Source organism: Ochlerotatus camptorhynchus, unplaced genomic scaffold, assembly GCF_037179485.1.
Source record: "Ochlerotatus camptorhynchus isolate MF236.1 unplaced genomic scaffold, CSIRO-AGI_Acam_v1.1 ptg000211l, whole genome shotgun sequence".
Lineage (NCBI taxonomy): Eukaryota > Metazoa > Arthropoda > Insecta > Diptera > Culicidae > Ochlerotatus > Ochlerotatus camptorhynchus.
Genome location: NW_027040701.1, coordinates 1,454,347 through 1,476,940, shown reverse-complemented (window position 1 = coordinate 1,476,940; position 22,594 = coordinate 1,454,347). Strand labels below are relative to the sequence as shown.

General features: G+C 40.9%; 2 protein-coding genes across 4 annotated transcripts; one reads left to right on the top strand and one right to left on the bottom strand.

The window, feature by feature from the left end:
* Nucleotides 1-5: 5 nt before the first annotated feature.
* Nucleotides 6-15,028, top strand: LOC135703311 (cilia- and flagella-associated protein 276). Its single transcript, XM_065224498.1, has 2 exons — nucleotides 6-244; nucleotides 13,916-15,028. The coding sequence occupies exons 1-2, from the start codon at nucleotides 24-26 to the stop codon at nucleotides 14,226-14,228; spliced, it is 534 nt and encodes a 177-aa protein (XP_065080570.1). The 5' UTR covers nucleotides 6-23; the 3' UTR covers nucleotides 14,229-15,028.
* Nucleotides 14,262-19,799, bottom strand: SC35 (SR family splicing factor SC35). 3 transcript variants are annotated; one of them, XM_065224496.1, is made up of 5 exons: nucleotides 19,573-19,799; nucleotides 18,996-19,126; nucleotides 18,533-18,931; nucleotides 18,199-18,451; nucleotides 14,262-14,565 (listed from the first exon to the last, which is right to left on the bottom strand). In XM_065224496.1, the coding sequence occupies exons 1-3, from the start codon at nucleotides 19,624-19,626 to the stop codon at nucleotides 18,583-18,585; spliced, it is 534 nt and encodes a 177-aa protein (XP_065080568.1). In that variant the 5' UTR covers nucleotides 19,627-19,799; the 3' UTR covers nucleotides 14,262-14,565; nucleotides 18,199-18,451; nucleotides 18,533-18,582. The 3 variants fall into 3 exon arrangements, with proteins under 3 accessions (XP_065080568.1, XP_065080567.1, XP_065080569.1); XM_065224495.1 differs by having other exon boundaries at nucleotides 18,199-18,453; nucleotides 18,537-18,931; XM_065224497.1 differs by lacking the exon at nucleotides 14,262-14,565 and adding an exon at nucleotides 15,498-15,603 and having other exon boundaries at nucleotides 18,199-18,453; nucleotides 18,537-18,931.
* Between the last annotated feature and the right edge of the window lie 2,795 nt (nucleotides 19,800-22,594).

The following is a 22,594-nucleotide window of genomic DNA, read 5'->3' as shown; positions in this document are numbered from 1 at the left end:
GCCAAAAAAGAAACGAAAGAAGGATGAGATGGAAGAACAACTGCACTGCCATGAACAAACGGGAACGCAACGAGGACCACATTCCGAACATTGACGGAGAAGGATGCTACATAAGGCAGCTGCCGGCGCCTCCGTTAACCGATCCGAGTCGCCGTTGGTCAGCCTGTTTGAGTCCCAACGAACGGGTGTTCTACCACCAGACGCTGAGTTCGGCACGGAGGGCTGCGAAGTTCGTTACCTTGGGGTGAGTACAGGGTAGATTAGGTACGGTAAGGAATGTCTGCTCCTGGAACTTTTGAGGAAACGTAATAAGAGAAGTTGTAATCACAATCCTTCAAAATCGCTACAATGAGTTATCTACACATTACTACTTGAGGGTTGTTTTCAAACGCTTGAGGCTGTCAAGCATTTTGAAGTTGGCTAAAAAGACCTGTGCACATATTTTAATGGACAAAATTTACAGGACACTGCAATGTTCTTCAAATTATTAATATTTTGGCAGTATTCCCTAGAAGTTCCCAGGAGATTTATCCTGAAAATTAACTTAGTGTTCTCCTCAGTATTCACTATGTATTCTCCATAAATTACTAAGAAATTTTCTAGAAATTTCGATCTACTTTATTTGTTATGACTCAGACTCAGCTAACAAATATCATTTTGCTGAGATATCAGCTAACAAACAGATATTTTGCAGATATATCAGCAAAAGTAAATGCCGAGGTAATCGGCTGTTGGAGATTTTACCGAGCTATATTAAGTGTGTAAGAAATCATTTGGAATTATTGTCAAAATTTTCATTGAATTCATTTCCCTTCTCTTGGAATTCGACTCACTTTAAAAGTTCCCTAAAAATTTACTTGCAGTGAATTAACAAACTCCTTAGTTTTCTCTTCTAAAATTATTTGGCATTCATGTTAGAACTCTCCTGCACACTTAGTTTTTTTCTACCGAGCTCGGCTGTGCAAATCTCGGCAAAAAAAGTTTTACTGAGATCTCAGCAAACATTTAATTTGTGTGCTGATATTCCGCTAAGAATTTTCCGAGACTCAGCAATCAAATGTCACTTTTGCTGAGATCTCAGTCGAACTTATTTTTGCCGAGATTTGCACAGCCGAGCTCGGTAGCAAAAACTAAGTGTGTGGAATTATTTTTCAAATTCCTTTGTAGTTCTCCTGGAATTATTCTTAGATTTAATCCTCTTTTTAGCATACGCCGAAAGCACAGACAAACAAACATAACACTCGCAAGTTGTTCATGAAGCATTTAACGGTAAATTTAAAAGTATCGTAGTTGGTAGTACCACCACCTGTGGCGCACATAGTCAATTCCCTTGCGTTTGACGTTTACACACTACCGCCATCTGTTCAACATACTACCCACCACAGTGTACTCAACAGATGGCGGTAATGTTTTTGCGATGGTGTTTTACGGTGAGAAATATTCAATGTGGTATGTCTGTTTGTCTGTGATAGAAGTAACATACCCGAAAAAATACGTTTAATTTTTTGAGTTGTGGCCATATTTAATGAATAAACAACATGCTAAAGGAGAACTAAATTGCGTATTTGTATGGGCAACATAGGCATAATTCAACATGTGCCTGAGATGCTACTTAATTTATGGCTTTTTTTAAAGTAGCAAAGGCACAGACAAACAGACATAACTCATTGAATATTTCTCACTGTAAAACATCGTCGCTATAACATTACCGCCATCTGTTGAGTACACTGTGGTGGGCACTACGCTGAACAGATGGCGGTAGTGCGTGAACGTCAAACGCAAGGGAATTGACTATGCGCGCCACAGGTGGCGGTACTACCAACTACGATGCTTTTAAATTGTCCGTTAAATGCTTGTTCGATGAACAACTTTCGAGTGTTATGTCTGTTTGTCTGTGGCAAAGGTATACTTGAATACTACGAATCGCCAGGTTGATTCAACACCGTCTTCTCCATTGGACTCGGTCCTGAGCCAATCGCTTCCAGTCGCCATGAACGTTTAGCGACCTGATGTCCTCCTCAACTGCAAATAGCCAACGTGTCCGAGGTCTACCCCGGAGTCGACGACCTCTACCGGGTTCTCTGCTAAATATAATATTTGCTTGTCGTTCTTCCGGCATCCGCACTACATGCCCAGCCCACCGTAGTCTGCCGTTTTTTATAAGCTTCACTATATCCGTACCGTTATACGCTTGGTACAACTCGTGAGTCATGCGACGCCGCCAGATGCCATTCTCCTGTTTACCGCCGAGTATTGTTCGCAGCACCTTACGCTCGAAGACACCAAATGCTCTCCGGTCAGACTCTTTTAACGTCCACGATTCGTGGCCGTAGAGGGCTACCGGAAGTATCAGCGTCTTATACAGAGCGAATTTCGTTTTCGTTTGCAGGCTACGGGACTTCAGCTGGCTACGTAATCCGTAAAAGGCCCTGTTTGCAGCTGCAATATGTCTCTTCACCTCGCGGGTAACATCATTATCGCATGTCACTAGTGTTCCAAGATACACAAATTCTTCCACTACCTCAAATTGTTCACCATCTAACAACACTACACTACCAACACCACTATTGCTCCCACGCTGTCTACCGGCTACCATGTACTTCGTTTTGGTAGAACTTATCGTGAGCCCAATCCTCGCCGTCTCCCTCTTAAAAGGCACAAACGCCTCTTCCACTGCTCTTCGGTCAATTCCGATGATATCGATGTCGTCCGCAAAGGCAAGGAGCATGTACGATCGTGTGATGATGGTACCGTTCCTCTGCACACCAGCTCTCCTAATCGCTCCTTCAAGAGCAATGTTGAACAGTAAGTTTGAAAGTGCATCACCCTGCTTCAATCCATCTAAGGTCACGAACGAGGTCGAAATCTCATCTGCAACCCTTACACTTGATTTCGATCCATCTAGCGTTGCGCGAATCAGTCTAATTAGTTTCGCCGGAAAACCATGTTCTAGCATAATCCGCCAAAGCTCAATTCTCTTCACTGAATCGTATGCTGCTTTGAAATCAATAAACAGATGGTGAGTCTGCAAGTTGTACTCCCGGAATTTATCAAGGATTTGACGCAGGGTAAACATTTGATCCGTCGTTGATCGGCCCTCACGAAAACCAGCCTGGTATTCACCGACGAAGGACTCCTCAAGTGGTCTCAATCTGTTAAACAGAACGCGTGACAGTATTTTGTACGCCGAATTCAGAAGAGTTATTCCTCGATAATTGGCGCACTCGAGTCTGTGCCCTTTTTTGAATAATGGGCAAATGAGGCCATCCAACCAGCTAGCAGGCAGTTCTTCGTCCTCCCATATCTTCGTTAGAATACGGTGGATTGCTTGATGCAGCTGCTCACTTCCGTGTTTGAAAAGTTCGACCGGGAGCTCGTCCTTCCCAGCAGCCTTATTGTTTTTCAGCTCACGTATTGCCTTTTTTTGCAAAGGTATATCTACCTATATGTTTTTATTTTTTCACGAATTTCAAAGTGTATTTTTGCGGAATGATACTGCCTATGTACCAGGCACTGTACCAGGTACCAAGCACTGAAATTATCAGACGGTACCTTTAATTATGCTTTTAGATTAGCATTATAAGTCCCTCCTACTTGGAGATTCAGTCAGAACGGCTATCAGGAGATGTGCTTTGCGCTTGTAGCTAACGTATACGGGAACTCATTTTAACAGTTTTACGGCTAACTGTTTTATGTGCTTGTACTCAGTCTAATAATGGGTGTTCCTTTGCGGTAAGCACATTTAAGATTTATTTGAAAAAAAAAACGATATTTCATATTTTAAATAATAAATAACATAAAACAGATAACGATTAAATAATTTATAACAACATAACTATGATTGTAGTTTGTAAATGTTCATTCGTAATGTGCTAATCATAAAGCATACTTGCTGCTATATTAAGAATCTTGCATAATTATAATTTTCAAGGCTCATAAAATTTGAAGAAAATTTCTAATGAACTCATTCCATTCTGAGAAGAGCTGTAAGTAAGTGCAATGTGCTTTCAAGGTAGTTTGGAAGAACTCCACATTCTATGTGAAACCTATGAAGAATACCAAGGTAGTTCTGAGCAGTGGAGGCAAATGTACATTTATTTTTTCAAAACCATCGTCCAGAACGAAACAAAACAGCTGGCACAGGGTCGCCCCTGGTATACGTTTCAAGCGAACGGTGGAGATAGAGGATAGGAAACATGTCGCAACCCATTCTCTTTAAAACAGTTTATTGTCGCTTTTTACGCGGGGGATACAAGCCGTGTGAAAAAAAAACATGTAGAATTCGAAATTCGCGTGAAAGAAACCGTGTAATTTCCGAAATCCACGTAAATCTGGAATTCGCGTATAAAAAAAAAACCACGTAAATTCCGAAATTTGCCTAAAAAAACGTGTAAACGAGACTCCAGTGTAATTAAATTTTAGCTGCAAGCTTGCGTGTGACAGTAATATCACAGACAAACAGACATAACACATTGAATATTTCTCACTGTAAAACATCATCGCTAAAACATTACCGCCATCTGTTGAATACACTGTGGTGCGCACTACGCTGAACAGATGGCGGTAGTGTGTAAACGTCAAACGCAAGGGAATTGACAGCGCGCTACATGTGGCGGTACTACCGACTACGATACTTTTAAATTGTCCGTTAAATGCTTGTTCGATGAACAACTGTCGAGAGTTATGTTCCGTTTTTTTCCTTGATTTGTTTTCCGTCGATCTTGTTGTCCGTGCTGAGCACCAATGCTACCGACGCCAGGAAGGCAGCTCCCACACCTGGACCCTACCTATCGACCCATCAACTCATGAACCGGGGACCAACGGTTTTACTTTCCTTCCGAAGGAAGGCATGATCAGAGATGTTATGCCTGGCGGCGCCGACTAGGATTGAACCCAGGCCTGCTGGGGTGAGAGGTAATCACGCTTACCACTACACCACCGCTGATCCATTCCGTATTGTATGTAGCTTGTTGAAACAATTATCGGAATAGTAATAAAAGTAACAAATCGACAGAGAGCATGCATAAAGGCGGCAGTATAGATCTTGGAACAATTTAAAGCATCAAACCCAAAAACTAATGCACCGACCGATGCGGTCCTACGTAAAGTTTCCTTTGGCCACTTTTACAGAACTGAACTCTTCTTGTAATTGCGGACCATATTACCGACAATTGCGATACGCATCAAAACAAAAACAAAGCACTGCTAAATTAGTGAGGTTACTTTCTTTTCTCTGCTCACTCTACCCATCCGACGGTTGCTCACTATGCCCCACCGTATGTAAAAAAAAAATCAAATTGTAGTTTTGATATCGAATTGAATACATATTATGTGTAATATGATGCAAACAGTCTGCATATTAGACTGATGCAAATTTTGACTTTTTCGCTCCACAGTGCTTAAATGGTTTCAAATCGGGTCCTGATTAGCCTCCCAAAGTTACAACTCATTTGGTTAGAAACAGACTTCGCACAAGCCATTTGAAGTTTACATGTAAATTACTATGAGAAATCTCAACTTTTTGTTCATTGCCTTCTAGTCTTTTTCCATATTCAGCTGCGAAACAGTTCGATAGCCATTCTAAAAGAAAATTTTCTCAGCTAAAATTTTGCAGTAGATCGTTTCTATGTAAAACGAGACAGGAAAAAGTTATTAATTATTTAAGAGATTGGAAAACTTATGACATGATCAAGCAGCTGCTATGTAGGCAACACTGTATTTTGCAGTGTGACATAGTAGCCATGATTTTTGTGTTCTATTCAACGCCCCAGAAACACCAATGTTGCCTGCTGAGCAGTTGATTGAGCATTATCATAAGACATCAGCGCATTGAACCATTGATAACTTTCGATCCTTGCATTTAATCAAAAAGTGGTTTTCATCAAAGTTGTAGCTGGGAAAATTTCCTACAAGCACAATTGAAAGCTTTTGAAGCAGACCGATATGGTGAATTATTAGATAGACATGAACAAAAATCTTGGTTTCACCATAGTAATTCCCATACAAATTTCAAATGGTTTGTGCCATCTCAGTTTCTCACTAAATGGGTTCAAATTTTGAGAGGTTAGTCAGGATCCGATTTGGAATCGTTTAAGTATTGTGGAGTGAAAATTTCAAGTTTTGCATCACTCTACTGCATATGCTTTGAAAACATGTTTAAGCTAAATAAATACCTACGACGTGGTATTCTGAGTTCTTAAAACCTTATTTAGGATAATCTGATTTTTATATTGCGTAGACAAGATATGCCCAACTTACACATTTTACGACATTTTTCAAAGTTTAAATGCGTTTTACACAATAATTCTCTAGAAATTAATTGCAGTGACGGTATTGAATTAATTTATTTTATTTTCTATTTTGAATAAATAGAAATTTATGGCTAAAATACAGGGTGCTCATTATGCCCCACCTGTTCACTATGCCCAGGGCTGGTAGTGCTGATCCGATATAATAGTAGTGACTTTCAGTGGCGTCGCCCTAACCTCAATCTACCTGTTCAACAACTCTCAAAACTTCAATAAATTAAAAAAAAGGGCTTTCAATGGATACAAATAAGTGAAACTAGAAGACGCTGTACCTTTTGAAACTGATCTGAATGTAAGCATGACCCTAAATAACGTTTTCAAAGCCGTTGAACAGGTAAAAAGTGAGGTTACGCGACGCCACTGGTGACTTTAGTGACTAAAATTATGGAAATAGTGACCAAATAGTGACTTGTAAATACTAAATAAGTAACCATTTATATGGTAACTTAGAAATTCAAATACGGTTTGATATTGAAATAAACTTTTTATGAAGAGCTTTGAGTGGGTTGGTTTATTTCCTTTAAATTCCGTTATAATTGCTTATCTTTTGACAGATACGCGTATTTCGTCTACTACTTGCAGACTTCATCAGTGCCAAGTACTCAACACCACTTGGCACTGATGAAGTCTGCAAGTAGTAGACGAAATACGCGTATCTGTCAAAAGATAAGCAATTATAACAGAATTTAAAGGAAATAAACCAACCCACTCAAAGCTCTTCATAAAGGGATTCCGTTAAGAGGTTCGACAAATTTAAAGGATTAAACTTTTTATGTCATGGAACTTGCAATCAAATTTCATAAATTCCTCTAATTTAATCGAATCTCACAACGGAATCTCCTGTCAAGAGCATTTCAAGTGATTTGAATAATTTATTTCTGCTTACGTTATGCATGATGAATAGCAAATAGTAATTCTTCTTTTTTTAACTTTAATTTGATTCTGCGTTCGAAATCTTTAAAATGTTGTTATATCTAGGTAGATCACTTTGATAATTCGCTCTTTTCACAGAATTTCTTCAGATTGATCTTAATAATTTGTTTAGGATAATTCCCCTTCTCTTAAACTTAGAGGCAAATAAGCTTTTACAAAAATAATATTGTATTCTTGAAATTCTTTGCAGAACAATCAACAAAATTCTTGGAAATAGATTATTTTCGAAGTTGGAAAGGCTTAACATCAAATATCAAAATAAGAGTGGACATTTTATACGATAGATGAGCTGCCCATAATCGCAAGTCAGTCCCATCTGTAAAAAACTGGAAATGAGAAAACGGCGTTCAAAGATTTTACAAGTTTTCTATTCCACACTTATTTTGAAGAGATAAAGTTAAAAATAACCGTACAATGTGATAGAATGCATCAATGTTTACCTAAAAATATTGGAAACACATCGTGAAATTTTTATTTTATGGCCAAAATCTGAGTGGGACTGACCTGCGATTACATTTAACGTCAATGAGAAAAATAACCGCAAGTCAGTCACAATTCCATGACGATGGTGCATTAGTTTAGCACAGTATTGAACAGTAGAAAGATACCATGGTTCCATAGAACGCTATTGAATGTTTCTGGATTTGTTCCGCTGGTTTCAGAGCAATGGCCGGAACATATTCCGGTGTGTATGGGTCTTCATCAGACCAGCTTTTCATAAACGTGCCAAACCCACCATGCGATAAATCAATTCACATGAGAATTCAAAAATAAGATCAATAAGAGTCATGATGAGTGACCAGCACCATGTAGGTCACACCCGGACAAGTTCCGGGTATCTCCGGGGAAGTGGTAAACTCTTTTTAAATCAAAATCCCCTTCAAGCGATACATTAACTCACATGAGAATTCAAAGCCATATGTATTGGCTACATCCGGACATGTTCCAGATACCCTAGGGGAAGTGGACAATATCTATCTTGAGACAAATCTCATGATGCGATTTGTTGTCTAACATTTCTAACATTTTTTTTCTAATGGGACTGACTTGCGGTTTCTTTTCGCTGTGGGACAATTTGACTTGGTATTGGTTTTCATTTTTCTTGAACAAACCACATTTTTTCAAAAGCACATCTCAAAAAAACATAGAAAGATAAACTGAATAATGATGCTAACTCAAAATTGATAAAAATGCAGATGGGACTGACTTGCGATTATCGGCAGCGAGGAGATGAAAGTAAAGAGTTGATGGTTCCATTATAGTACGGCAGTTTGAAATTTGTATATAGAAAGAAGAAAGCGAACAAAGGACAATTTTGAGGAAGGTACGAATCGGGTAGAGCTTCTCCTTTACCAAGCTCATCCGTTAATGTGGGATGGTGAAGGGAGTTTCCCCCTGCCACCACTGGCAAAAGGGATGTTGTTTCACACTCAATTCGCCATCTGGCGTAAACATAACATATATTTGGCGTAAACATATATTTGAATTATTTCGAAAATTGTTCCGGGGCTGAATTTTGCGTCTCTAATAATTTAAACAATAATCAAAAGTGACGCTCAAATGTGTTAAACAAAGTTTAACTGTGTGGGTAAAGCTGGCTTAAGATTTAAGCGGAGATAAAGAAATCGGTCCTCAGAGCACTTAATTTTACATGAGACTTTTGTACTTTGTACTTTGTTATTCTTCTCTGATATATCTTGGTGTCATCCCTAGAGTCCTTTAAAATTCTCTTAAATTTATTTAGTTCTTAATCATCATTGAAAGACTTTTGAAAATCTATCACAGACAAATACCTTTGGAAAGTTTCCAATGTATACAATTTGTTTTCTGAGAAAGAAGGTATATTTTCCCCGATTTTTAATGAAAATTGAAGGCATTTCCCCATAGTTTTCCTGGTGTTCTAAACTTTGCTGGTCACCCTGGTCAAAATGTTCAATTTTTTAACATATCTGTATACTTTGGGTATATATGTACCCAATTTAAACATTTTGCTGATATTTTTAAATTACACTGTATTTTAGTAGTGAAAAAGTGACTTTAGTGACTATTTTTAGGGAAATAGTGACTTTTTGGTGTAAAAAGTGACTTTTTAGTGAGTGGCTTCAAAATAGTGACCAAGTCACTAAAAAGTGACCTGCTACCAGCCCTGTATGCCCCGCCAACACCTAGCATTCCAAAAGTGTTAAACCTAATGAATAATAAAAAAAATCTTTTTATTTTTGCAGCCATTAGACTCAATTATTTAGGAAAAACAATTCATTGTTAAAATCATAATTCTAAACTACACAATTATTTAATTTTGGTTTGTAGTTAAATTCCTACAAACTTTTGGTACGCTACATCACAACTGGCATCACTAGTGTGCATCTTTCAAAATGTAAAGATACAGACAAGCCCTGAACGGCGCCGGTGGTGTAGTGGTAAGCGTGATTACCTCTCACCCCAGCAGGCCTGGGTTCAATACCAGTCGGCGCCGCCGGGATGTTCTGAGGCATAACATCTCTGATCACGCCTTCCTTCGGATGGGAAGTAAAGCCGTTGGTCCCCGGTTCATGAGTTGATGGGTCGATAGGTAGGGTCCAGGTGTGGGAGCTGCCTTCCTGGCACGTCGGTAGCATTGGTGCTCAGCACGGAAAACAAGATCGACGGAAAAAACAAACAAAAGGAAAAAAAAAAAAACAAGCCCTGGGACCTGGTTGCAGTTAAGGTGTTTCCTCGTAGAGTCCGTTTTTCCGTCACACCTGACAATTTCAAGAGCACATATCTCAAGATCTACGAGGTGCATACATCTGAAAATTTCAGACATTCCTTGCTTCTCCACAGCAACAACAACAAGTAGTAGTTTCAGCTACATAAACCTTATTATTTTTAAATGTGAAATTGCAAAGTGTAACACGAAAAAGGACGCTACAGGGAATCACCTTAAGCAACCCTCAAGGTTTTGCCAATGCCCCGGGATTTTCCAGTTTACATTTTTTATAGATTGTTATCCTTTCAGTACACAACGTTATTTTAACGATGCTTGGTTCATGAGTTGTTACGAAACTATAAACTTTACCACGCTCTTTTTATGGCACAAACCTGTTGGTCCATATTTGATAAACTCTACATGTAAACAACATTTCATAAAATTCTGAGACCTTGGCATCTTGGTTGCCGTTCCCTCTTTCATTCCGCATTTTATCTGGTACCTTTTAACTCTTTCCCGCCCATGTTTACTCTGGAGCACCATGCCTTTTTGACATTATGAGCCACAACTTTCCGAAATTACAACCCATTTTTTATATTATAACATAGTTTGCATACTAGTTCTTCTTTATCAGAAGAAAATCCCAGGCCAATTGCTTAGATACTGGTTTGGAATTTAAAATTGATGATGCCAAAACACTCTGGGGTCGGGAAAGGGTTAACTATCAGCAGATTTATGCCGCCACCTGCTCTTCCTCGGATCCGGGACACCCTAAAACAGGCACTGAGGAAGCTTCCGAACCTCCCGACCCAGTCGCGCTTGCTGCAGACATCCGCCATCGTCATCGTCCCGGTCCTGTGGTCGGTGATGGTATCGGGGGCTTCCGGCCTGCAACCTCAGGCGAGTATGTTAGCGATTCCGAGCTTTCGGTACCTGATGTCCTTTCGATTTCTAGTTCCCGTGATTGCTCCTCGAATGGTCTCCGGATCTACTACCAAAACGTGCGTGGGCTAAGGACTAAAATCGACTCGTTTTTCCTGGCTGTTGCGGAGGCCGAATATGATTTGATTGTGCTGACGGAAACGTGGCTGGACGACCGAATTTACTCACCGCAACTTTTCGGGTCACTCTATTCCGTCTTCAGAACTGACCGGTCTGCCCTAAACAGTCAAAAATCGCGCGGTGGCGGAGTCCTGATTGCAGTATCTACTAGACTAGCCAGCTACGTAAGTACGTCACCCATTTCCAGTCAACTGGAACAGCTGTGGATTGTCGTAGAACTTCCACAAAGCAAGCTTAGTGTATGCGCAATCTTCCTGCCTCCCGACCGCAAAAACGACTGCACGATCATCCGTGAGCATGTGGAATCGTTAGGGTCAATTTCGTCACAATTAAGTCCCTGCTCTCCCGCTTTCGTATTTGGTAACTACAATCAAGCTGGTCTGCAGTTGCGCTTTACAGACAGTGGCACACCATTAATTGATCCACTGCTTTCGCATATGCCGGTTGCTTGCTGTGCTCTTTTGGACGGTTTTAGCTTTTACGGGTTCACACAAGTGAATACTTTTCCGAACCGAAGTGGACGTTTGCTAGATCTTGTCCTGGCAAATGGTTCCGCACTTCCGGGCACTTCTGTTTCCTTGCCGGTCGAGCCACTGATTGATCGAGATGCCGATCATCCCGCTCTCGTCGTATCATTTAGTTTACTACTACTACTACTCTTTGGACTTTCGCCGGGCCGATTATGTTGCATTGAACAATGCGCTTGCGGAAATTGATTGGCAATTTATCGAAACTGCCGCTAGCGTGAATGATGCAGTGGATTTTTTCAGTGCTGCACTGGAAGATGCTATTTTCCGCATTGTCCCAGCTCGACGACCTCCGCTAAAGCCTGCATGGTCTAACCCACGCCTACGCGTGCTAAAACGTCAACGCTCTGCCGCCCTCCGAAAGTATTGTAACTCTCGCTCGCCGTACTACAAACGACTGTTCAATTTTGCGAGTCGTAGTTATCGAAATTACAATCGTTTTCTCTACAATCGACACGTGAGACGCACGGAAGCGAACCTTCGCACGAATCCGAAAAGTTTTTGGTCGTTTGTCAACTCAAAACGGAAGGAATCCGGATTGCCTTGTTCCCTGTTTCTCGGGAATGACTCGGCTAATAGTGAAAGAGAATGAGAATGCGACTTGTTTACTCGTCATTTCAAGCAAGTGTTCAACGATTTCTCCGCTTCGCCAACACAAGTGCTGGATGCTGCTGTTGGGATGCCACGTGATGTGTTTAGTTTCGTTATTCCGCGCATTTCAGAAGACATGGTGATAGCCGCAACACGCAAACTGAAGCTCTCGTTCGCCTCCGGACCTGACGGCATTCCGTCATCAGTTCTAAAACGTTGTGTAGCCAATCTCTGCCTTCCACTTGCGAGGCTATTCAATCTCTCGGCACAGCAATGTGAGTTCCCCTGCCACTGGAAACTTTCTTATCTGTTCCCAGTGCACAAAAAAGGAGATAAACGGAATGTCATAAATTATCGTGGAATCACCTCCCTGTGTGCCTGCTCAAAACTGTTCGAGATTATCATAAATGGTGCTCTGTTCGCACGCTGCAAAAATTATATCGATACAGAACAACACGGTTTCTACCCGAAGCACTCCGTGTCCACGAACCTGGTGCAGTTCACTTCTAACTGTCTGCGATGCATGGATTTAGGATGGCAAGTCGATACTGCGTATATGGATCTAAAAGCTGCATTTGACACGGTGGACCATAATATCCTGCTGGCCAAGCTGGAGATACTTGGCATCTCGTCAACTGCTGTGGATTGGTTCAGATCTTACTTGGTGAATCGCTATGTACATGTCAAGATTGGCGCGTCGGAATCGGATGTTTTCTCAAACAACTCGGGAGTCCCGCAAGGCAGTAACCTAGGACCGCTACTATTTTCGATCTTTTTAAACGATGTCGCCTTGCTGATACCATCAGGATGCCGCTTTTTCTATGCAGACGATACGAAAATCTACAAAATTATTAAAAGCCTCTCGGACTGCTGGGATCTCCAGAATATGTTAGGTATTTTTGCTGACTGGTGCTCAAGAAATTTGATGAGTCTAAGCATAGAAAAATGTAACATTATTTCCTATCACCGAAAAATCGAACCAATCATGTTTGACTATGTTCTCTACGGACGCTGTCTTGCTCGTGTAGAGCACATAAAGGATCTCGGCGTTACCTTGGACTGCAGACTCACTTTCAGAATCCACTACAATGACATCATTTCCAGAGCTAATCGACAATTGGGCTTTATTTTCAAAATTGCCGACGAGTTTCGTGACCCGCTATGTCTCAGGTCACTTTACTGCTCGCTTGTGCGATCCTTATTGGAGTCAAGTTCAGTTGTTTGGTGCCCTTTCCATGCTAGCTGGATCACTAGAATTGAATCCGTTCAACGCAAGTTTGTGAGATATGCTCTTCGTTTCCTCAACTGGCGTGACCCAACGAACTTGCCACCGTACGAGGAGCGTTGCCGTCTCCTGGGAATCGAGCCATTAGAGGTGAGACGGACGGTCGCTCAAGCTATGTTCGCTGGAAAGCTGCTTACAGGTGACATTGACTGTCCAACACTGCTGTCACAGCTAAATATGTATGCCCCTGAGAGGTCTCTTCGTCAACGCGACTTTCTGTTTTTGGAACCACGGAGCCGGAATTATACACAACACGGCCCAATTCGAGCAATCAGCCGGCAATTCAACAACTTTTTTTATATGTTCGACTTCAATGTATCAGCTGACGTGTTTCGTCATCGGCTACTTGGCCTTTTCCGTACTGTTGACCGTAACTATTTAGTTTAAGTTTTATTCATTTAGACAGTAATTGTCAGTTGAATTTTTCAATAAACAACAACAAACAACAAACAACTGTTACTATGACCCCTCAGCAACCCAAACTGACACTTCGTGACCTCGTTTTTCTCCCATTTCACAGCCCCATCCCGCGTGACTCACTGGACATTAACCTAGCTTCGCAGTACAACCATTCGGAGGAGATATTCAAGGGAAAAAACGATGTCGTCCTGCAGGAGGAAACCATCGGGCAGGTCACCTTCCGTCGACTGCGCAACACCCGGGATCTGAGTCCGGAGAAGATTATCCCCCTGAAGCACCCGCTGCAAATCGGTGGCCTGCAGGAAAAGGCATCGCCCAACAGCGTCAAGCTGATGAACACAGGACCGCACACGCCACTGACGAATCCGGGCTACTCGCGACAAACCGGTGATGGAAACTTTTTCAACTACTAAATTTACGAATTTCGGATTCAATAAAATTCACTATTGTTTCTGGCGACTAAGACGTAAGGGGAATTGTATTACCATTTATTTCATTCTTTTTTATATGCATTGTGGCTTATAATTAAAATTGTTTTAATGAAGTAAAATTAAATTTGTGTCCGATAATTAGGTGAGAAAAATTTTCATTTTCAAAAGTTAATCCATTCAGACTTACCGTCTGTTGAAGTAATGTATTTGTTGCATTCAAGAGTAGGGCTTCCGGGAGATACCGTCGATGATGTTGGGTTTCCGTGTCAAGTTTGTTCGGAATAGGCGAAGATTGTTGTGGTGGGAGATAGGGTCTTATCTGAAAATATAAAACTAATCTATGTTTGGATCTGGTCGGGAACAGATGGCTGGAACTTAACGGTAATGATATCAGTAACCTAGAAAGAGAAATTCTCGAACTCGTGGTATTCGACCCGGGCCTTGCCGAGTTTTCTGGACACATACACCCTCCTTTCTCGCTCTCTGCAACAAAACATTCCCCAACTTCTGCTCTTCCACGTGCGCTCATTGGCACCTGATCTCTAAACTCCGCTGTGTGCTGCCCCGGAATAAAACCCCCGGCAAAAGATCTGGCTCAGCTTCACATTCATGTGCTCTCTTTCTGTCTGTCTGCTCGCGTGTATCTCGTGTGTGTCAGCATCGCTCATCGGTACAGACATGCAAGAATACTTTGGGAGCAAATAAATAAAAACAGAACACAAAAGTTGGGAAAAAGCCAACACTGAGCACTAGAAAAAGAAGGAAAAGAAAAGAAAGAGAGAGAAAGAAATTCGGCGGCAACGGCAACAGCAGCAGCAACACCAGGGCCAGCAGGGGCAAAATCAAACCGCCTCCAAGGGAACCGCTCTTGCAAGGAGCAGAAAGTTTCACCGCTCAAGGTACTCGTAGATAGGTAGCAGCAGTTGTTCCCGGATCTAAAGCGAAGACCTGCGTCCTGCATCATTTCCAACGCCGCCACCACCACCACCACCACCAGCAGCAGCAGTTGGTCGTCGTCGCGGGGGGGCCACTCCTACCGGAACTACTCCCAACATAACAGCTTCTTCTCAGCCAGCCAGAGCGATACAATTCAGCAAGGCAGCAAACTCGTGAAGTAATACAATGCTAACGGGCAAACTCAGCGCGGCCAAAGGTCGACGAACGTGGTCTGCCACAGAAAATCTCAGACCGGAGACCGGATCGGGAGGGAACACGCTGCAACGTCAGCAACCGCTCGCGCGCACGGCTCGATTCTTTTTTATTTTTCAAGTCGCGTTCAATCGGTGTCTCTCTCTCTCTCTGATAAACAGGCAACAGCAGCTAGCAGCAAGTGAGCAGCATGCAACCGCAATTTGCCCTGTGTAATTGAAACATTACATATAATTTAATTTTGATTGATTTTTCGCTGCTATACTGAATGCAGGGCGAGTGCATTCCGTAGAGTCGATATTTGAATATGAGGTAGTATTGAATTAGTTTGTATATTGTCTCAGTGGTTATAAGATGCTAACTACTCGGTTTTGATTGCTTTGAGTTTTTTTTTTGCTGTGGGGCGAGTATTACTTATCGTAGTAGTGTGCGTGAGTTTTCAATTTCAGGATGTAGGTTATTAACAAAAATGTGTGAATTTGTACATTTTTAGGTAAGGAAGAATTTGGAAAAAAGAAGCTTTTTTTTCGAGAACGGTGATATCCGACTAAACGACTATAGCGACATAAAGGTATATCCTATCTTTTTTTTTGTCGAGATCAATTATCAACTCAAATGTGGTAAACATTGCAATTTCAAAAATCGGCATCACCATTTCCAGGGCGAAACTGACACATGTAAGCAGTGATGATATCAAGGATGAATTTTCAAAAGGACGTATCTGCTGGGGCCTCAGATAGCCTAGTCAGTAAAGGCACGGTCATACCAAGACGGAGGTAGCGGGTTCGATTCCCTGTTCGGTCGAGAAAATCTTTCGGGTGAAAAGGTTCTCAACTTCCCTGGGCATATGGAGTATGATTGTGCTTGCCACACAATATACAAATTCATGCATTGAATTGGTAGGCATAGAAATCTCTCAATCTATGTTTTTAGACTTGCTTCTATAGAATTAGGAATGTTATACAACATATCGCATCATGAGTTTTGACTCAAGACAGATTCTGTCCATTTCCCCTAGGGTATCCCGAAAATGTCCGGGTGTGGCCAATATAGCTCTTACGACCCTCAATATGACCGCCAGTGGATATGGCTTTGAATTCTTATGTGATTTGATGTGCCGCATGATGGATTTTGATTTTAAAAGGTTTTACCACTTCCCCGACGATATCCGGAACATGTCCGAGTGTGTCGAACATGGTACTGGTTACTCATCATGATTCTTATTGATCTTAATTCTCGAATTCTAATATGAGTTGATTTATCGCATGGTGAGTTTGACGTTTTTCAAAATGTCTGGTCTTAAGACCCATACTCGCCGAAATATGTTCCGGCGATAGCTCTGGGATCAACGGACCGACTCCAAAAATATTCAATAACGATCTATGGGACCATGGTTTCTTTCTACTGTTCAATACTATGCTAAACTACTGCAGCATCGCGTCATGGCATTGTGTGACTGACTTGCGGTTAATTTTCTCATTGACGTTAAATGTTATCGTAAGTCCCCACTTAGATTTAGGCCTTAAAACAAAAATTTCACGATATTTTATCCGATATTCTTTACTAAACATAGATGCATTTTATCCATTGTACGTCTATTTTCAAAATTATCCCTCCAAAATAAGCGTAAAATGAGAAAACTTTGAATGCCGTTTTCTTGCGGTTAGCAGTTGAAAATTTTGAAGTTTAATTTTTGTGTAGAAAAAACATGATTCATTACATGATGCTATGATAGTGGTTTACCACCCATTGTAGCACGGAAACTAAGTCCGACAGCAGTGATTCATTACAGTTACTCAAATTCCCAAAAAAAACGCAGGTCGCATAGGCCGTGGCCAGAGTACACGCGACACGCGACTCACGCAAGAAATAATAATAAATAATAAGATTATTTTGAATTGGTTGCGTTTCGTGTCTACTCTGGCCGCGGTCATAGACTGAGTGAACTGTTGTGCATGACCGTCAAATTTATCCCATGCTGGCAGCAGGTAATTCGCGAAACTAATTATATTTAAATTCAACATCAAATGCGTGAACGAATGATGAATGAAGTGTTACTTCTACAGCCCTCGCTTAAAAGTGCGTAGGAATCCGATTTTGCTCTGGGGTAATAATAAGCAACCCAGAGGAAATATTGTTAGCTTTTTGCATTTATTGTGACAGAACCACAATAGAATAAGTTCCAAAACTGAAAACACCATTTGCACACGAGTCAAAGCACTTCTACCGCAACGCAAACCAACACACCATCGGGAAGGGGAGAATTTTCCATTAAAAAATTTTGTTCACAAAAGCTGATGAATCCTTTTCGATTGTTGCTAGAGAATTACCTTTAAATTATGTTCATATTTTGCATCAACTGCTTGTTTTCCAGTGTTTGGATAGTCGAATTTTTCACAAAATATTCGGCTTACCGAATAGTAATGGTGTCGCATAGTCGGTATTCGATTCGGCCAAAGACCGAGACCCCCCAAAAGCTCTAAGTAAATTTCTACATTGATATGCTGACGGAATGGATCTTCAGTCGAAAGACATTTGAGCCTAATCAAACAATTGAAAAAAAAAACAAACATTGTTTCTGATTTTCCAATTAACAAAAATACCACCACATAGCTGACATTTTCTTGAGAAATGCGCAAAGCAAAATCCCAACTCGTTCAATTATTGGTAAATTTACAAGAGTTCAGCTATTCTAGAGCTTCCACGAAAACAGGCAACCTACTGAAGCAACCGCATTCCTATGCGAACATCTTTTGAAGGAACAATTTTGCAGTAATAAAAAATATCGGTTTTATCAAATTACCTGCTGACTTTATGAGTGGTTTCCCATAGTCGTTGTCGTCACAATCATCGTAGTTCCTTCCGGTTGCTGCCCTTCTTTTCGCACTTACTATAAATCAATCCACACCATTTGTTTGTCGTCTGCATTCTGGTTTGTTTGGTTTTAAATAAGTTTTGTCGCTGAGAGTAGTAAAATTACGTTAATTAAACGCATACGTTCACTCTAAACGGGTTATATAATGTTTTCGCTGCGTTTGTTTTGGCTGGATCATATTCTCTGCAGGAAGCAAGTAAAAACGATCCTCAATTAGGTTACGAGTGCGAAAAAGAAATATTATTAACCAACAAAAGGATACTTACGGTCCTAACTTTCTGCAATCGGGGGGCCCGTAGAAATTGTAGGGCCTTAGTAATGTGTGGCCCGATCCAGGGGGCTGCGGGATCTGGACTCCTTACCACGGGATGATTTGCTTCCGGAACGGGATCGGTCCCGGGAGCGTGATCGTGATCGGGAGTATGACCGACGGACTCCACCACGGGGACGATCTGGCGAGCGGGAACGACGACGATGGCGATCACGGGAACGACCCCGTTCGCGTCCTCCACCATATCGTCGACCACCGCCGCCGCCACCTCCACGCTGGGGCGAAGTTGGCCGGCCATAGCGAGCCATCTGGACACGCAACTCCCTGCCATCCAACATGCGTCCGTCCATGGCGTCCAGAGCATCTTGGGCGTCACGTTTGTCGAAGAATCTGCGATGAGCAATATCCATTGTAACATTTGAAAATTTTCTGATCTTTTACAGCATTGACTTACCTGACAAATGCAAAACCACGGCTTTCGCGCGTATGGCGGTCACGAGGAATGTAGATGTCACCTACTTCACCGCAACGTTCGAACACGCGCCGCAAATCGTCCGGAGTTGTCCGATAGGTCAAATTATCAACCTGTTGAGGATAATAGAAAAACAGTTTATTTTTTACTTCAAGCAGATTTATAAAATGGACCATCCCTATTAACATTAAACTTGTTTTGATGTTTTCATCCACCGAAAACCCGTAAACCGTAGCGTGAAACTATTAGCAGCTTCAATGTGTTAGTGACAATGGAATTTCACCAATACACATCGAGTATCAGCGCTAGCGTTCCAGCAATGAAAAAAATCAAATAACGCTTATTCGGTATTAAATTGTACCCCGGTTGAGGATTTCCCCAAATTTCACCATGTTACCATGATTTTAACTGAAAACCAAACAAAATTTAACCCAATTTTTAACTACAACCAAAAAAAAAAAGCTCAACGAAAACCAGCTACCTGACCTCCATTTTTGTTCAGATTTCCCAAGTGGTTGGTGAAAGGTGGAAAACATGGCACCGTACCGGTCTCACTTACCTTGAGCGAAATCATCCCGTCGATCCTTGGCGGAGGCCGACCGTAGCTACTCATATCTGTTTTAGACGCCGTTTTGAATCTTTTTAAAAACCGTTCACTTCTCAAATCTTTTCTGCTAAATGGCAGAAAGAAAATTTCAATCAACACTCGTCGAAGAGGAATCACATATGAGACGCAGCAACTTTCGGCGTGCGTGTCTGATCTTCTTCTGCCTGCTTTTCACTCAAAAATGGCCGACACCGACGAACCGGTACTCTTGTAGCCGCCGCGGCGGCCGCGGCGGGCACCAATTTCGTGACGTTTCAAATCGAAGGATTGGACTCAGTTCACAACGCAATAACGACTTGCATCTCTGTACACGGAAAATAACAAATTCAGGGGAAACATGTCAGAAGGGTCTAACTCGAAACGTAAACAATGACTTGGATCGTCGGTTTCTTACGAATGACAACACACGCACTCAAACTAACTAAAGCATCTGACAGAAAAATGTTCGTTCTATGAGCTGGTGTAGTCAGATTCCGTGTGTGTGTCGTCACTCAAGAGAAATCGACGTTCAAAGTCATTGTTTACGTTTCGAGTTATACCCTTCTGACATGTTTCCCCTGAAATTAGTATTATTTTATGTAACGCACAAATTTTGGCTACATTCCCGCATAAACGCGAACCATAAATTGACCTTACCTAAAATGGTTAAAAATTGTTTATAATCCCTGCTAAACTTTAACTGAAATGGTTATGGAACTTTACATGAACGTTTAATGATAAAGTTTCAACCTTATGTATTATGGTTTTTTGGAACTGGACCTTACAAATAATGGGTTGTTAAGAACCATTACCATTCCAAATTCTTGTTTTCTCCATACATTTTCAGAAAGAGAACTATATAAGAACGTTTTTACTTATGATTTGAGAACATTAATGGTAATGGTTATGGTAGTCAGTAAGGTCCATTAATGGTTTTGTATTATCGTTCAACTTTAAGTGGAATATATCGTGAATTGGTAATCAGTAAATTACAGGTAACCAATTCGCGATATATTCCACATAAAGTTGATCGATGTTTCAAAACCATTCGTGGACCTTACTGACTACCATAACCATTACCATTAAAGTTCTCAAACCATAAGTTAAAAGGTTCTAATATAGTTCTCTTCCGAAAATGTATGGAGAAAACAAGAATTTGGAACGGTAATGGTTCTTAACAACCCATTATTTGTAAGGTCCAGTTCCAAAAAACCATAATACATAAGGTTGAAACTTTATCATTAAACGTTCATGTAAAGTTCCATAACCATTTCAGTTAAAGTTTAGCAGGGATCATACACAATTTTTAACCATTTTAGGTAAGGTCAATGTATGGTTCGCGTTTATGCGGGTTTCTACACTGATAAATTGAATTCTTCCCATTTTGCTTGAAATTTAATCAATTTGACATTAAACTCAGTTTAATCATATCAAATGATTAAAAATTAATCCTCGCTTTCTAAAAAATAAGCATCTGATATTAATCCCAGTTTAATCATGCACGCAGAAAAAACTATGGTCGAAACAAAAATATTTAAGGTAAATTTGAACGTAAACTCAGTTTGTTCTGGCCACAAACATAAATTAGGTTGATTTCAAACGTATTCCATGTTGGAAGTCATGTGAAATCAATGTTTAAAACAAAAATAATGTTATGTTTATTTCAAAAATATTCGTGTTGAAAATAAACGTATTTATTTTTGTTTGGTTTGACAGCTATGCGAACAATAATAAATATGTTTATTTTAAACATACATATTTTGAAATTATTTTAGTAGTTGAGTGCAGGGTAAAGCAAAATAAAACGGTTTGCAAAGAAATGAAAAAAAAAAGATCTTCGGGCAGGGCATCTTAATTCCTGCTCTTTTTCGGGTGCAATTGAGGGTGAGCTGTGGGTATTGGGGTCCTGGTCGGGGATGCGATGACCCGTCAGGGTGGGTGTCCGTGGGTTCCAGTTCAGTGAAACCGGTGCAAATTTGTGTTAATAACGTCGTTTTGCCGTTTCTGCCTCGGTTTCTGCCACTGGTCCTCATACCGGTTTCTTTCTATGTTCGGTGTCGGAGGAGGATCCGGAATGGATTCGGAATGGATGGCCGTTTTCTGTTGAGGTTGAGCAAAGCTGGGGCAACTTTTTCCGAATGTAACATGGCATGACATGCTAAAAACCGTTTACCCAAATTTTATATTGTTGAAATAAACATGCTTTTGAATTTTATTCAAACGTAAATATTTTAGTTTTAAACATGCTTTCAATTTAATTTGAATAATTCATATGTTTAGAGTATAAACATTTATATTTTTGTTTTAAATAAACAAAATTCGTATCCGTGTGGGGTACGTTAATCGATTTGCTTGGGACCAATAGGCTAGTCAAGTAGTGAGCCAATTTGAAATCGTTAGTTTCGTATTGATTGTTGGTAATATGGTTTATTTTTCACGCTTTCAAATTTAGAGGCAAACGAAGGTCAAGTGATGCCAAAATCTTCGCAATGACGATGAAGTTTTGAAAGATCTGCTACTTTTATTTAAAAAAAATAACTTTTGAAATTACAAGTTGAAATTGAAAGAAACACTTATAATGTTTTGTGTTGCTCACGGGATCGTATTGGGATTGGGTTTTTGTTTTGGTCAGGAGTTGGGGATACTAGGTTGGTGTTTCGCACCCGTGAGGGTCTTTTGGTTCCCGTTGCGAGAATCGTTTAGGGTTACGATTCAAACGGTTGCCAAGCCGATGCGAAGGTAATCGGCTCACGTGTGCTAGGATGGGGAGGTTTTGTGAGCAGAGTTTTCCTTCTTCAAGGATTCGTGAAGATCCAAGTTAACCAGATCTCTTCAATCCAGACTGCTGACTAGTTGCCACAATCTGTAATTGATTCCAATTGGTTGGGTTCCACCTAAAGAGAGTCCGGTATCACTTGCCAAATTTAGTTGGTGGCGAGTAAGGGGCTTCCGGATACAATCTTTCGGCTGGATTGCTAACCAATTCAGACTCAAG